The following is an 18,132-nucleotide window of genomic DNA, read 5'->3' on the forward strand; positions in this document are numbered from 1 at the left end:
ACCTGATTGCCTAATCTTAACCCCACCCCTAATCCTAACCCCTCCCCCACAGCTACTCTTAAACCTACCAATACTAGGGGGGTAATAATCTGGCAGGGGGTTGAAATTCGGCACAACACCGGGACTCGGGATGCCCGAAACGCAAAGTTATTTTAATGTTAATTGTTTCAGAATGTTCAGAGAACAGTCAAAAAATGTTCCCATAATGTCTGCAAAATGATGAAATGGAAAATGTTTTTTTTTAAAACATTTAAAAAACTGGATGTTCAGAGAACATCTTTAGAACATCTAACATTCTTAGAACATATTTTAATTTGCTGGGTTCTGCCCCATATTCGAGGAACACTTAAAATATAATAATATATATATATTATAATATATATAATATAATAATAATATAAAAACTCTGAAAAATCTAAAGGAACTTGATAAAAGGTCAAGAGCTCAACCTAAAGCAAACACTAATCACCATAATGGCGACTTCAATGAATTGCCATTTATTTATTCCACTTCCTGTCTTTGAAAAGGTTTGATAAAAGTATATATAAAAAGATTCAAATTCCAGTTCAACTTCTTGTGTGTTGTGGTCAATTCAATTCAAATTCACACCCATTAGAGGGAGCAAATTCTTCAATTTTGAATTTAGCACAAAGAAAATGGCAGATTGCTAATGGTAATTTTATCCAATCCATTTAATAAATGTGTTTATTGTTTAATTATTATTCATAAAAACTTAATAAATGCATTAAACATATTAATAAATGTTCATTTTAAATCAAGCAATGCAGTAATTTTTAAACAATAGTTGAGTTAAATAAAACTACCCAGCAGGTTGGGTCAACATTTAACCCAACTGCTGGGTTAAAACAACCCAATTGCTGGGTTTATTCACACTCAAAAAAAATGATACTTTGGATTTACTTAACTTTTTTATGTCATCAGAGTTATGTTGCATTTAATTAACATTATTTATTTCAGTAAACTTAAGTTTATTACATAAGGTTAATTCAATGCCATTTAGTTGAATCAGGTTAACATTCTTAATTTGTCCAAAACTATTACATTCAATTATCCTAAAATTAATATCAAACAAAAATTAAAATAAGTAATCCAGTTTAATTGATTAGGTTATTTAGTGAATGCATTCAAGAACAATTTTTACAACTTTTACATTATTTAAGAATAATTACTCTGTAAAGACTTTTATTGTTAGGCCTTAGTCAAGATGGTTTTGTTACATCCATGGCATACCCATAGTAGTTGTTTTTTATAATTAAAACAACTTTAATTCTTGTTAGCTGGTCCTCAACCCAAGCACAAGTGCATTTTCTCATCTTGCTAAAAAATGCTTAAAATAACACTTTATTTCAACATTTACTCTCTCAGTTCAGCCCCTTTGCATGATGAAACATGTTATTTCAATATGAAAACATCAAGTTAAGTCAAAGAGTAACTGTTTCAAGTCAATTTAACATGAATCAATCACATTTAAACCAGAAACCTAAAACAATGGTGTTGAATCAAAATGAATTGTTTAAATAAAGTGAACAGAATCAAAAATCTTTTTTGAGTGCATTTTCAACCCAACTTGGGCTGTTTTTAACCCAGCATTTTTTAGAGCGGCTATTGGAGTCTGCAACCAGAATATCAAGGAGAACTCTTGAACTCCTTTCACTTGTGCCAATAAGAAACTACACAGAACAAAAGCACATATATATGGGCAAAAATTATAGCTGTTCTTCATTTGACTAGTTTGTTTGACTTCATTTGTCATGTCTAGTTGGTCTGTTGTGATACAGTGGTCTGCAGGGTCATCTAGTGGCCAAACTTTAGAACAACAAGCCAGTTTACAAGGTCAGAAATAGTTAATCCAATCTGTAATATTTTGTTTTAATAAATTGAGTTAATTGAGTCTATGATTATTTAATGATTTTTTTTTTTAGGTGGTTGTCATTGAAAATGTTATGCCATATATTAATAGACCAACAATTATTAGCTTATCTTGTTTATAATGTTACTTGTTGCACAACTAAATTGATCTTTAAAAGATTTATTCATTGTAAAGACACCAAGGCCAAACATTTAGTTCTGTCAATTTGTTGTTGATCAAGTTCAAACATCAACAAACATGTTTTTTTTTAATATGAAGATTGTTGCATTATTAATTTCTCTCAAAACATACAGTAAATGGTTTAATTTTGCGATTGTAAATTACTGCTAAATAACCATCACCTGCTGTGCAAGTGGGGCACAAATGACTGCAACATTAATATTTAATCATTTATGAATAATAAAATTACCATTAGCAATCTGCCATTTTCTTTCTCACATAAGGGTTGTGCTAAATTCACAATTGAAGAATTTGCTCCCTCTAATGGGTGTGAATTTGAATTGAATTGACCACAACACACAAGAAGTCTTTTTTCATATACTTTTATCAAACCTTTTCAAATAACAAATGGGCATTATCATTGTTAAACACAGCTACAATAAATACAAGGAGCATACAATTTTTTTTTAAACAAATTTCAAGTAATTTAGAGGTTTTTAAGGCACAGGTTGCTTTCAGGATTATTACAGAATTTGAATCTGAGTGACAGAAAATGATATATAATAAATGGCAATTCAAAACAAATCAACAAGGTAATGCATTCTGGGAAATGAAGTGTTCTTTTGAAAATGTTTCATTTGGAGTCACCATTATGATGATCAGTGTTCCCTTTAGTTGCGCTTTTGACCTTTTACTTTTGTCTTCTCTGGCTGCTGTAACAGTGTGTTTATACAACACATTTCATTCAGACATCAAGAATATGAATCTCAACAATGGTGAAAATCAACAAAAAGCTTCATGCTGCAATGTATGCTGGGTGCCAGCGTAGTACAAAACTCCTAGCATGCATTGTGTGGCATGAATAAATGATGCAGCTGAACTGTCCTATTATTTCCTTTAATTTTTACTATTTGCTTGTATTGTTGCTGTTGTTTTCCTGGTGACTTTTTAGTAGCTTGTTTTATGATGTTCAGAGCTAAATATTGAATATTCTGTTGAGGTTTGTCGTATGATGAGTGTCTAAATGTGTTTCAATGCATTTCTGTTCACCTTTTCACAGTACTGATGCATTACAGTGATCTTCCTATCACAGCAGCTTTATTAACATGTAAATCATCAATTTACATAAAAACATCAAAACTATTTTATGACACTCATTTAAATGTCATAAACATTTGTTTTCCCTTCAATTTCTTTCTGTAACAACATACAAGTGCCTTTAGTAAAACACTATTGCAATTGGTGAAAGAGAATTAACTTAAATCTAGAGTCAAGAGCACATCTCGTTGAAACACTGATCAACATAATGGCGACTTCAAACGAATTAACCATCAACATTATCTAGAGCTAAACCAGTTAATTCTCAATGTGTGTTAATTATCTTGTGTTTCTGTTATCTTCTTTCCTTCAGTGATTCTGCTTGTTAACAAGCTTATTAAGGCTGAGATTACTCTATATATAATGCTCTTGCTCTTGGCTGACATGTGGCATTGCTTTGGCCTGCTTGTGCTCCTGATCTGGCAAACCGGAACGGAGCGCCAGAGTGCATCATTCCACACGGCATGTGAGCCGGATCATCATTCCACGCGTGTCAGGTGTGGGCCGGATCTGGGCCGACACAATGTTGCTATCTGGGTCGTAAGCCGAGGTTGAAACTATTGTGCCAAACGTTTTCTACGATCTACTTAAGCTTACATTGCTTTTGGGAAATGCAACCCAGAATGAGAACTACACTCTTCTTCTTTGTCTTGTCATAAATGACCTTCTAACCAGCTGTAACTTGTTAAATTCAAAGAAAAACATGCTTGTCTTCATACTCAGACCACTGTTTTGGTCAAAAATGGAAAACACCTCCTGCCTACAACAACATTGTATGCTCATTATTCAAAGGTGATTCTTATAGATTGTACAAAAATGACATCAGATTATTTTAGTTTATGCACTAAATATGAAAGATCTTAAAAATGTGTTAATCTAAAGACTAAATTAGTTTTGTAGACAAATATAAATAGGCTATATATATGTGGATGAAGATGCACCTCATGACATTGCATCATTTATTAGACTAACAAACTAACTTTCTAATGTTTTTATATATACATAAAATAAAAATATATATTATTGTACTGTATATATCCATATTTAATATTATATATCATATATAATAACATTTCTATATCAAAATATGCCTTTGCCATCATTTTACAATGTTTCTGCCACATAACAAAACATAGTACTATTTTTTATCGTGGTATTTTGGACATGTTAGGCCTATCATGCTGTTATTCTGTATACCATGGTACACCGGCTTCAGTGTCATAGTTTAGTGTATGTCACTATCATGGCACATTGGTGCCACCATGGTACTGAATGCTTACCATTTTCATGTACCATGGTATTTACTATAGTATATAATATGGTAATACTATGGTATTACCATGGTACTTTTTGTAAGAGGAAAATCTACTGTGATTGGTCGTGTGCAGCGCCATGTGGTTGTATATGGGAGTGTGTGAGTGTGTATGTGTAAGTGTGTGTGAGTGTGTGTGTAAATGGCTCCTCCTGCCACTGAAAATCGAAATCGGAGCTCTCGGACCGGAGCGCCTGGACAGTAAAACCTCTTCTCCGGAGCCCAGACCAAGCAGATTCTCAGTGCAATGCACTTTAGGCTTTTATTTACATTTCCCGAGCTCAGCACAGTGTAAGGATACAGAGGAAAGGGCTGCAGCGGTGTGTGTTTTAACCAGAAACCCGTCAAATGAACTCCGTCAGAGCGACTAACCGCAGACCCCGGCGAGTGTCGAGGCCGCGCCCGGTACCGCCGGACAGAAACAACGCAGAAAGGGGTGAATATATCTACAACAAACACTAACTTGGCCTTGATTCACATCAGTCCCTCTCCTTTTAGAAGGCTTGTGTAGATTCCAGCAGCATTCGTGTGGTGATGTTGTATTTTGAGGTTATTTGTGTTAATGTTCATTCGTCAGGAAACACCGAGGCTTCTGATCTCCCCGCAGGCCGCGCTTTGTTCAACGGGGCTTGATTTGCTCTCCTGTCTACTATAAACCCAATTTAACGTGTACATTTTGACAATGTATGTTTCAGAATGAACTAGTCTTGATTTTTGGTCTGACTAGTCTAAATGGTGGCACCGACGATTATATATTTGTGAGAAATGGCAGCGGTCAGTTGTTTTACAGCCCTGTGATGGTTAGCATCTGCTGTTAGCAGCATAACAGCTAAGCCAACAAATTATAGCACAAACCTGAGTAAATGCCACTATCACAACCATTATTTATTAGATTATAGCTTAAACTCTTTAATTCGGGCATTTGCAGTGAATACACTTAATAGAACCAGAAGCACCATGGTAATGCCATGGTATTTTTCGAAATACCGCTGTACATGAATATGTTTTCTTTTAGTATCGTAATATACACCCGTTTACTATAGTGTTTGGACTTGTACCATGGTAATTTCCTTTACAAAGACGTACTGTGGCAGTACCATGGTACAGTGATGGTGTGTGTCAAATGATAATACCATGGTACACTAATATATGCCGTGGTACTGAAATTTGTGTAATATGGATTTCCAGGGAACTTCCATGAATACTTTGGTAGTACCATGGTGCAAGAAAGTAGATGTAAAACATACTTTTGTATTACCACAGTATGTCTAAAAACAATGTCACAGAGACATGTTCAATGGTAGCAGCGTAGTATTCTTGAAGTATCATGTAAATACCATGGTATTTGTTAAGTGTACCGCAGTATTACCTTATGATACCATCAAAGCACAATGATTCCATTATAATACTCAATTTGTAAGGTCTATATCAAAGTTCAACACTACTGTTTTGGCTATTTACCATGGTAATTTGTTGTTATGGGTGTACCATGGTGTACTTCGAAGTATGTAAACTATGAGTAAATGCATTTACAGAAAAGTACTGTGGCAGTACACATGATGCTCCAATGTACTTCCAGGTGCACCATAGTAAATGTCCAAAAACATGGTATTACTTTTGCAAAGGCTTCCTGTTTACTTTTTTTCCTTTGGTTTAATTAGTCAGCTGTGTTGGATGTTGTAAACTTGACGCCCACATTGATTTGTTTATTGTTGTTGGGGGTTGATTGGCTTTTTGATGAGTTGTAATGACTAGTAAACAGTTTTGGTTGATAGTTGGGTCATGAGCCCTTCTGATTAACAGTGTTGTGTTGCATGTAATCATTGATTGGTTATATTATGGTTATGACAGATTAACTGCCAGGTTGGTTGACCATCCAAATGCTTTCAAAGGTTGTCCAAACTCTGATGAACCTCTAGTCCTTTTGGCCACCCAGTCCAACAGCTGTAATAGTTTGGTAATTTGCCATGCAAATCTAACAGCAGGACACCTTGTTTGGGATTCAGGCAATCAAACTCGAGAGCTGGTTGTACTAACCACATCTTAACTTCTAATTAGAGTGTTGTCATGGGACTAGAGCGAGACTGAAATTGAAGGATGGTTTCAGCACATAGAGCAGCTCTGGGTATGTAAATGAATGGCTGTCAGCTTATGGGAATGTTCTGTAATCGAGGTTGTGAGACAGGTGTTGCATTGAAAACATGCTTTAAACGGCCTTCTTCATGCTGTTGTTGAGTTGAGCTACATTTTGGTTAAGATGAGAATGTCATTTCATATGTACAATATACGCTGCCCGGCCCAAAACAAGTCGCTGTTTGCATTTAAATAGGCAAATGCATTTTTATTGCAGTGATTATTATGTTTCTACCATGTAATATGTTTGGCAACAGTTCTTCTAACCCCAATTGATGGAGTGTGTAGCTTTTCATTTCTTAAACAACCATGTAGGAAGACACATCATGGCCATATTCAGCTTTCAGGATGACGATGTCAAGATTCATCAGGCTTAAATTGTGAAAGAATGGTTGGGAGAGATCATTTTCACACATGGATTGCATCTCTGAGTCCAGATCTTGAATTCATTGAAAGTTTTTGGGATGTGCTGGAGGAGACTTTACAGAGTGCTCACCTCTTGCATTGTCAATACAAGATCTTGACCAATTTTTGCTCTAGTTCTCTGTAACAGTTTTGGTACTAGAGCAAAAACTGTTGAATGAAGTACGTCCCATTTTGTCTCGTCCATTAGTCTATCATCGCAGTTTCTTATTCAATCGCACATTTAAATACGGTTGTCAATCCAGAAACTTTGCAGTGTACTTGGCAGCATGAAAAACTAAACTACTCAGATTGTAAATGGGTAATAAACAAAAAGCAAGAGCCCTCCTTTTAAAATCACGAAACTTATCATTTTCATTTTGGGTGAACTATGCACAATGCATATTCGATACAATATTGTTGCATTTTTGTATTGCGATATATTGTGACACGATATATTGTTACACCCCTACTGAAAATACAATGCATTGAAATGCAAGCACTGGTAATGCTATGCATTGTTTTTTTTCAGTTAGTGCAATTCAACAAGATTACATTAGACATTAGTTATTATTTTACTTCCATATCCTTGTTCTAGGTTTGCTTTGCTTGTTTGTGGTGCTGCAATTTGGCCAAATATTTTGTGATTATATATCAATATGACTGTAAAATAATAAGAATTATTATTGTTATTTATTATGATTATTATTACTAAATAATATGAATAAACTCAATATTACTATTGGAAAAAATAGAGAATTTAATAGAATATTCTCTTACAATACTACTGTACAATTACAATACTAATATTTATGTCTTAAAGGTGCAATATGTAAGATATTTGCAGTAAAATATCCAAAAACCACTAGGCCAGTGTTGTATATTTTGTTCACTTGAGTACTTACAATATCCCAAATGTTTGCAACTAACTAAGTGTTTTAACTAAGGCTCCGGGACGTGTGAGGAGTCGCCTGTCAATTGCGTTATACCCGCGTTACCTCGGTTTCCGGTTTTATTTTGTAGAAACCATGGAAACACCAAAGACGCTTTAATTTATTACATGTTTTATTAGACAAGGGAACAACTGTTTTGATATATTTATAGACAGAAAACGAATTATTGTTATATAGCTCAGCACGTTTAGTCTTATGGTTTAAATCTAATTTTCTTGATTTTTTGCGAGTACCATGCTTTACCACGCCTCAGAGGAAAACACTATTTTGTGAAGCAGCTAACATAGCATAATCAGATGCAGCTTTATTTTTAGTAACAATAATACAGCATTTTCTCATCATACAATACGTTTTAAAATTAATTGCATGTCATTTATCAACACAAGCATGTTTTTTAGTCTTTGTTTTCAGTTGAAGAATAAACGGATATTTGTAACGCGCCTTCCATTCAATAAATCGCAATAAGCTTTGTGCTTTGTTACTTTTGATATTAAACAAAGTCTCATCTTTCAAATTTTGTCAGTTTTTGCGAAATTCTAGGGGTGGGCATTGACACACATTTCACGATTTGATTTCAGTTCACAAGCTTGCAACTCGATTCATTTCTGTTTCAATTCAATTCTTTTTAACGTTAGTTAATAAAAATCCAGCTGTTCATTGTTAATGTTAGTTCACAGTGCATTAACTAACGTAAACAAATACAACTCTTGATTTTAATAATGTATTAGTTAATGCTGAAAATGCTGTAGAAGTGCAGTTCATTATTAGTTCATGTTAACTAATGTAGTTAACTAATGGTAACTTAATATTAATACCGTTTTGGCGCTCTTCAATGTGGCGTGACAGATGTAGCGCCTCAGTTCAAGAGAAGTGGCAGTGCGAAGAGCACGTAAACCAATCATCTTTTCTGCTTTACTACTAGTTAAAGCAGAAAATAAATGTGAATGCACATCAGAAGGTATTTTGAAAGATATCATACAACTTACTAAAATACATATTATTCTCAATCAGTTTAAACCGTGGAAAAACGTCAGCTGGTAAACAATGTCACGTAATGTTAGATTTACCTCAGAAAAGCCATTCAATGCCCATAGCTTGATATTCAGCTAGAATAGTTAGCTAGAGAGGAACATTTTGCTAAATATATGCACTATATTTCATATTCATTATATTTTTACTTAACATGTTATGTAATGTAAGTTTGAATAAATCCGGCAACGAAAATAGCTATCATTTAAATGTTTATATTTCAAAAAATAAATTGGTTTAGAAACAGAATTATCTCAGTTATTATTATAACATTATTATAAAAACTTCGTTAATTGATGAATCTCACACTTGTGAATCAAAATCAAGTGAAATTTGTGTCAATACCCAGCCCTAATAATCACACAAACCATATTGCAATTTTGCTTTTATTTTGATTATTTTTGCAGCCCTAGCTTTCCCATTTTTCCTCCGCATTGGCAGAGTCTTCTATAAATGTGGCAACAGGTGGCATGATATAATGTAGCTCAGTCCTAATGTCCCATAATTCCCATATCTTACCACCATAAACCAAAACATTGAGATGATTAACAGAAGGTCTTCTCATAGCAGGTGCTTCACCTTCTAGAGTACTTCCTGGAAAAGCTGAATTTACTGTCATGGTAAAACTCTAGGTCTAGGATGTATGTTTTTTGTCAGATGTTTATTGCATTGGTGGTGTTCTGCAGTTCGTCCCGAACACATCTTTGGGTTTGTGAGTAATAGCAATGATGCTACAGGAACTCTCATGTTAAGGTGAGTCTGGCACATATTTTTATTTGGTCGGCTCCACTGGGGCACTGCAAGGGAATGTTTGGAAATAAGCTGGAATGTATCTTTCTTACGAAAACTGGGTCAAACGGCAGAGCTTTAAAACAGGATGGGCCAGAATTGGACTGAGAAATACCCATAACTTAGAGGATCTATGTGGTGTTTAGTAACAGCGAGGTTTGCAACCGGCGTTCATGATTTCTTACTTAAATTGGGGCTTGGTGACTACTAGTTAGATGTTTCTTCTGTTTCCCAGTGGTAATCTTTTGTGTTTCCACTGTTGTTCGATTCCTAGGGAATGCATGAACTGATCAAATGTATAGTTTCAATGCAATAAATGTTTATCAATAACCTTAATTTCCACACAAACTCGTAACAATGATGACTTTGCTGATGAACTGCTGCTGTAATGAACCAGTGAAGCTCACAAGCTTCATTAAGTCAAATACCTTGAGCTGATAACATCTAAATCCCATTCACCATCTATTCATGTGTGTCCTGTAGGGAGTCATGTATGTCTTTGAAGATTAGTGGCTGTAGTTTGAAAAGAATATTAATGAAAGGTGGGGCGATCCAGTATTGTGATTCAGATGTTACAGATTGTTTAAACGCTATTCAGTGAAGCTTAACATGCTGTCAGGCGTACTCCCAGCGTGAGACTTTCTCAAGAAAATGGACTTTGATAGAAGCTCTTTTAGTCAGTAGGTTAAGTGGGATTTATTTGTTTACTCTCTTTTTTCCTTCTGGTTTTGGATGAATGGATTGAAATGATAAAATGTGGCTCAAATAGATAAAAGCAACAAATTATTTTATTAAAATCAAATTGGCTTTTGAATTGGCCAAAATTTCACTAGCTTTGTGTGAGATTTTGTTTATGTCTAGTCTCATGACCTGTGCATTATTTTTTTAGCACCTTTTCAGCACTGATCATGTGATATCCGAGCGATATTTTGGAAAAAATATTAGACCATTCACAGCATTTGATAGCAATCATAAACGTTAACCTGGTGTGTATGGCTCTGTTTGGCAAACAGGTACGCTATGTATAGTGGGCGTCCATACGGGTTTTGCACAAAAGATTAACATGACGGCACATGCTAGTGGATGAGTTGAATCAACTCCACAGCAACTACATAAATTTCAGAAACGTCTAAAAGTTGTAACTTCTTCCTGAGTCTCTCCATCAGTGTCGACTCCGGTTTGAACAATGTAAGGCTGAAAACTTTCGTTATTTTGGCTGCATGAGATTCTCCAGCTTTGTTGTTGTTGAGCAACCGAAGCGTGAGCTGTTAAAGCTCCACCCTTTTCTGGAAAGGGGGCCGGGAGCAGCAGCTCATTTGCATTTAAAGGGACACACACAAAAACGGCGTGTTTTTGCTCACACCCAAATAGGGGCAAATTTGACAAGCTATAATAAATGATCTGTGGGGTATTTTGAGCTGAAACTTCACAGACACATTCTGGGGATCTTATATTACATCTTGTGAAAAGTGGTATAATAGGTCCCCTTTAAATTTGATGAAAAATCTACATTTCTTATTATGTAGTCTCTTAATTTATTTGAGGACTTCAAATGACATGGTAATGATAAATAAATTATAAAAATGTTGTTTTAAATACTTTATAGATGCTGTGCAAGTGTGCAGGACACCGCAATAATTATTCAATAATAACGTTTCCACAGAATGAAAACACTTTTTAAATGCCTGAGTGTGGATGATCTTTGTTTGGAGACAACATGCTGTCTGTTGTGTTAAACTAGTTGATGGGACACCGTGTTTGTAGTGGTTACTGGACTAGTAGCCCTGGAGAGCCCCCGGTGCAACCAGAGCAACAGCGCTGCGTTAGCAGGATGTGTCTCATTCACGGATGATCCTCCGTGCAGAATGGCATCCTACTCACCTGAAGGTAAACTAGACTTACTACAGATTATAATGCTTTATTAATAACATCCTCCCACAACGTGCTGATAAAGAGCGTGTCATGTTTGGTGGCAATCCAGTGGTAATGTTGGTGCTAATTTGAAATGTGGCATTTGGATGACCATGACTGTGACTTTCACCATTTGATGCCTCTGAGGGATCTTTAATCAGCAGTTTCACTAGAAATGTTAGTGGTTAATATTAGTATCGCTTTAGAAAACCGCCTAAAGCGCCTGTCGTGTTTATTATTGAACCACACTGCATGTATGTTAGCTACAGATTTGAGATGTCGGCCTGTCTTGGTGTTATTGATGAGAATGATACTAAATTTGAGTGAATTGCTTTGTATCTCAATCCTGACCTTTGTCCCGACGCTCATCTCAGTATATTGAGTTTCAAGTGCCGCTGTTGGGTTTGTAGGCTGCTAATAGCTGATAGTTAAACAGCATGTTTATTGTCTAAATGCACTTAAGGGCTGAAAACTGAACTTGGCAATCCACAGTGCAAATTTAGAAATGCATTATGTAGTGATGTAAATCTGTGCTAACTGAGGTTTTTGTAGGTTTTGGGTGGTTGTTACTTTTTGCTTAAATGCAGCTTTACAGAGCCTGACTTTTGAATACTGGTATAAAGTCTTGAATGCATGAGGCAGTTACGTTCATTAGGGTTTTATGTTGCATCTATGTTGTTAAACTGTATTGTATTATTTTAGTGTCGAGTATGTTATCATGATGGTGTTTTGCACCTTTTATTAGTATTTACCTCAACTTCAGGAAAGAACACTTGTGAACTTTGATTCATCATGTGACTTTCTCTTTACCACCTGTGTTTTTAAGGTGCTTGTCATTTTATTTTAATGGTCAAAAGACAAAACCATTTAATAAGTTGGTATATTTCTGTCAATAAGTGCAGTTACTTATAATATTACATTGTTTGTTTATTGGAAATTTGACAGAAAAGCACTGAGTTTGAACTGATATCTAAAATTATTTAAAAGCTTTATTTAACAACAGTAATGTGCAAAAACCAACATTTTTATATGGAGAATGTCTAAATATTCTACTATTAGAATATTTAATACCATGCTGAATTTACCGACGGCTTTAGTGATTATAAAATAAGCGCTCTTTAATTGCTTTCTGTGTAATTCAGTCACAATTTGAAGAAAAGCTTTTGTTTTTCATGAGACTTTATCACTTTAGACTATTTTTCCATATATTAGGGAGTGGAAATGGCTAATAAGTGCTCCTCTGCTGCCATCTACTGGTTATATTGGTAATTTCATGTCTTTTTTTTTAAATAAGTTTGTTTGCCACAAAGCATTAGTTTTCCTTCATCTTTTAGTTTTACAAATCACATTAAAAATAACATTAAAATTAAAGCTTTGAAGTGCTGGAAAAAGTGTGAACCACTTTAAAAAGTCCTTAAAGTGCTTTAATTTCACTCTTAAAAGTTTGCATGAACCCTGAAATTAATAATTTGAACTATTTGCCTATTTCTGTGACCATGGTTACAGTAAGCTAGGGGTGTAACGGTACACAAAACTGACAATTTGGTACCTAGCTCGGTTTTGAGGTCACGGTTCGGTACAGCAGGGGGAGAAAACTAAACAAATTGCTTTAAAAATAAATAAACAGTAGTTTACTGAACAAATTGTTTCTCTGTCTTTAAATGAATTTAAAAGTTTCTTAAGGATAATTAAAATGATCTCTGCTAATGCTGTAAACTATATAGGGAGCCCCTACTTGCTATATTACTGTAATAATATATTACTTTCACATTGCTATAATAATAATAAAGGTTCAGAGCCCAAACTATTAGCCTAAATACAGTTGCTCCTTATTTTTAGATATAATAATCAACACTCAAATAACAAATTGTATGCAAACTACCTCATGTAAACTGCACATTTTTGGCATTAACTTCTAAATCTGATTATAAAATTATGTTTTTTACTCTAATTCGTTGTAGAAATATAATCATTTACACAGTGGCTGTCATGTTCATGACCGATTTATTTAAACATACATTAAATAATCAAGACATCACTAACAAGTTAAGTAATGAATATGTAGGCTAATACAGTTCATATATTTAGCAAAAGAGTTCATTTCTCTGACAAACTAACAAGCTGTGGACTCGCCTGAGGTAAATGCTATGTGACAGTGTTTACAAGCTGATTTATTGATGTTTTTCCGTCATTGAAACACTGATTGAGCAATTACATTAGATATTATACATTTCAGTAAGTTGTACTGTATCTTTCAATATACCTTCAGATGTTCATTCTTGTTTATTCTGTAACTAGTATTAAATAGGAAGAGATGATCACATACACTCGCGCTCCGCGCTGCTGGTTGAAATGAGGCGCCTGTACAGTGATCTGTCACGCCACATTAAAGAGCATCAAAACGGCATTTATTGTTTGAGTTTCGTGGTGGTTAGGCTACAACACTGTATTCGTCATGTAGATCCAGTGGGCCAGGGCAGGGCAACACTCTGTAGTAACAGTATCGCGTGATCGAGATCGGTACGTGAGAGCCTATTCTGTGCTCGTGCTGCAGTTCAGTGTTTATTATTGTCTGAGCCGAAAACTGGTCCACGCTTTGCAGCTCAAATGAGTAACACAGTTTCGTTCTGCTTCGGTTTCGTTTGCCGTTTGATGTTTACGTGCAACAGAAATGGCAACTCTTATCAGTTGGGCAATGTGGTGGTTGCACCAGTGTGACTTCTAACAAAATTTAGTCTGCAGGAAAAAAAGTTGCAGTCTGGAGCCCTGCAATGAAATATGCATTTTTTTTTTAAATGTAAATTTAAGTCGAATCTGTTAAAGATTTGATTTTACTGTAAAATGACCCTAGAAATATTTTGCAAATCCAGTAGGCCAAGCTCTTTCTTGAAAATGCATATTGAACACTGGTACTCAACCAATTACTGTTACTCAGATTGATGTTTGCATTTTTGATAAGGCGCATTTTTGTGTCCGATATTCATAAGACAGTCTGTCAACAGAGATTTAATTAAATCACGAGTCTTCTGCTATAATTTTTCCTGTTTTCCCAGAGTTGTTGAGGTGTAGGATGCTGGATTTTTCTTGGTTTCTGAGCTGTCTGTTGTCTTCATGATTTGAGGAACCTCTTTTATATGTCATATTATAGCACATGATGTGGTCTAGAGACTTATTTGCTGCATGACATTGTGATGATATGGGTTTGAAACCCCTTGTTAGTCTAATCATCCGTTTGATGTGATTACTGTTAAATGTTTTGCTTTCGATTTCTTCACAACAGCAGTTAGTTTCACTTTCAGTTCGGGGGAAACCTCATTTTGTGAGATTAAAGACGTGAAGGAAGCCCGAAGAGGCCCGTCCAAACGTCTTCAGCAGTCTAACAAACACTCAAGTCTTCACCCACTGCTTCGTTCAAAGTTATTATCAGGGTTTGAAGACATGATATCAAAATTAAACCTGTTTACTGTCTCTGTTTTTCTTGCTAAAGTCAATAAAGCCGAGCGCTTGGAGACTAATATAACTTGATGCTGATTAGTCATTTGTGGCATTCTGCAGTCTGCATTTTTGTAATGACTGCTAAACTGTATAATTGACAGATCAAGTTTCATGTCTCTTGTTCTCTTTTGATGGAGCTGAATTGTTTCTATTCCAATCAGTCTCTTGCAATCTCTTGTTGCAGCTTTGTGCAATAAAGTACTTGAACTTGAACTTTCATTTTTTTCTGCTGTACAAGTCAATGCTAGAATTGAAGAATAAATGGAGATGCTGCAGAGATGCTGTCCTGTATGTGACCACCTTCTGTATGTGACCTCCATCAGATGGGGAGGGTTACCATAGCAATGACCATTGAGAATATTACTGCAATATTGTGCTGTTGCAAGTGAGTGTATTGTCAGATGTGCCCTTTAGAGATCCCATCAATTATGAAGCGCTTTCTCCTGAGAATTTGGACAATTAAAGGACTAGTTCACCCAAAAATCAGCATTTACTCAGCCTCTTCTTCAACCAAAACTGTATGACTTGTGGGGAACGCAGAAAGAGATGTTTAGTAGAATGTTCATGTTGGGTTTTCTCCTCGTACAGTGGAAGTAGATGGTGACCACAGCTGTTAGACTCCAAAAACAACAAAATTCATAGAAAATTCTGCGCGACTTGTGCACTATATCCCAAGAAAGACTTGAATACAAGTCAACGTTCTTTTTGGTCTTTTATTTCAGAATCTGAATTAGGGGTATGCATAAATAGTCGAATATTCGATATGTAATTAATATTCGAAAAAAAAAAAAAAATATTATTCGAATTTTACTATGTTGCTTTGCTGGCCGTGAATGCATTGAATCCATGATAAATCCTAAGCACTAAAACTCGCAGTTATAACTAAATGCTCCGGGTGGCGCTGTGGAGCTCGTTTAACAAGTTAATTTTATTTGATCATCACAATGTTGTCGTCTGCCTCGCGAAGTTTGGAATTACAAATCTTACGAAATGGAATTACTTTTGATCAAATTAATTAATGAAACCGAGTTATCATAATATCACCACCATATTGAGAAAGCACATGAAATCAAAACACCCGTTGAATGAGGAAAGACAGCTGTCCATCACTGCATTCATGACAGGTAAGCGCCGCTGTACCCCAAGTGAGCCGAGAAGATAACATCTGATAGCAAAATGATTTTGAGACATATGCTTCCTTTAAGTTTCATCGAGGGAGACATATTTGCGAACAGAAAACACAAAGTGCTGCTGTTAGAAACTTGGCTTAGCATACCTATCTTTGTGTTTCTGCAACGTCTGTCAGTGCAGTGTGTTTTCTCACCCGACCATGTGGATGTTATTGTTTTCTCAACTTGAACATGTGAAACAATATGAAAACGATAACCATATACTGACTCGAGTGTATTATGTAAGTTCTGTACGATAACTGGCGCTGTCTGCTTTATTAGCGTTTTTCCTGTTCGTGCTGCTTGAGCTTAAATGCTTTTGTTCTTTTTATATATTTTGCACATATTGTTTAAAGCTTTGAACTAAAAGAAAAGCTTAAGATATAATGTAAGCTTGTTGTGTATATTGCCTAATCGTAAGCTTGTTCAGAAATGGTTACAAAATCTTGATGAATTAAAAAAAAAAAAAAAAAAAAAAGTCCTTCTCGTTTAACGTCATTTAAATAAACGAATATTTGAATATTCGTTTTTTACGAGCTCAAATATTCAAATACAGTATTTTGGAAAAATGCCCATCCCTAATCTGAATAGAAGTTTTGTTTTTTTGTGCTGCCAAGAGTACCAACAGCCACTTACACTCTGCAAAGTTTCTGAAGTGACGTTCACATATAAATGCGGGACATTGCAGTATTTACAAAGTGATAGCCATAGCAATGTATGTATGGGAAATATGATATGCCAAAAAATAGATGTGCATCAAGCAATATAAATGCAGACTAAGAGATTTAATAGAAAAATATTCTTTTTTTTTTTATTAAAAGTATTTATGAAATGCTTTTGCAATTATTTGTAAATGAATGACTTGTAAATTTTATAATCTTGTAAATCTATCAGATACCGGATTACCGGAAATTAACAGGGCTTGAAAATTAATAGAATTTGAGATATGGGTGCAAAAATGCCCCTGTATGAATTCTTGTTTTCAGTATTTATAATATATGATATAGTTAAGCAATATCATATGAGCAAGACTGCTGTTTTCCCTAAATATCAGCACGATTGCAAATGTGATGTTGATTTTACACCACGGTTCAGTAAACAAGAAGTCAATATTAAGTGACTTAACTTTTAGACACAGTATTGTGATCCATTTCGTCAACAAAAATAGTTTCAAACAATGCATCTCCAAGCTAAACACAGCGGCGTTTCGCTGATAATTGAATCTGCCTTTTTGAACAAATCGGGCGAGTCAATGATTCAATGACTCATTCATAAAGACAGTCACTTGCTTCGTTCCTGAATGAATCAGTCGTTTTGAATGAATGATTCCATGACAAAGACGGTGACATGCTGCCACCTACTAGTTTATAAATATAAATTTAAGAATTTGTATTTTAATAAGGTTAGAAAAAAATGACCTTAAAAAGGTTAAAAAAAGACCCTGGAAATCAATTGAAGGAGTCAAATGTCACCCTGTAATGGGAAGGTTCATTTCTGTCATTGATCAGAATGGTGCTCCTAAATTTTTTTTTAAATCCTAAAAAGAAATGTAAGCGTAGAGCCCTGATGGATGCATACTTTAATTATAGTATGTCATAATTTTTCCCATTCAGTCTTTGATGCTTTTATTATGTGGGATGCTCTAATTCTAAGTTTACACACTGTATATAGAACAGATGGTTTGTAAAAGCACAACATATGTTTTGTACGCTGGTAAATGACGTGTTTGCAAAAGTGTCCACCTTGTCACACATATGTTTGACCATCAGCATAAAATTTGCATTTTTGTCT

At 35.0% G+C, this 18,132-nt stretch overlaps 1 protein-coding gene across 1 annotated transcript in view; it reads left to right on the forward strand.

The window, feature by feature from the left end:
* Nucleotides 1-4,573: 4,573 nt before the first annotated feature.
* fbxo11a (F-box protein 11a) overlaps nucleotides 4,574-18,132 on the forward strand; it is a 30,972-nt gene continuing 17,413 nt past the window's right edge. The window contains 1 exon segment of the mRNA XM_051916785.1: nucleotides 4,574-4,896. Within this exon segment, the coding sequence (XP_051772745.1) occupies nucleotides 4,809-4,896 (88 nt within the window). The 5' untranslated portion in view covers nucleotides 4,574-4,808.

Source organism: Ctenopharyngodon idella, chromosome 13 (assembly GCF_019924925.1).
Source record: "Ctenopharyngodon idella isolate HZGC_01 chromosome 13, HZGC01, whole genome shotgun sequence".
NCBI classification, from domain to species: domain Eukaryota; kingdom Metazoa; phylum Chordata; class Actinopteri; order Cypriniformes; family Xenocyprididae; genus Ctenopharyngodon; species Ctenopharyngodon idella.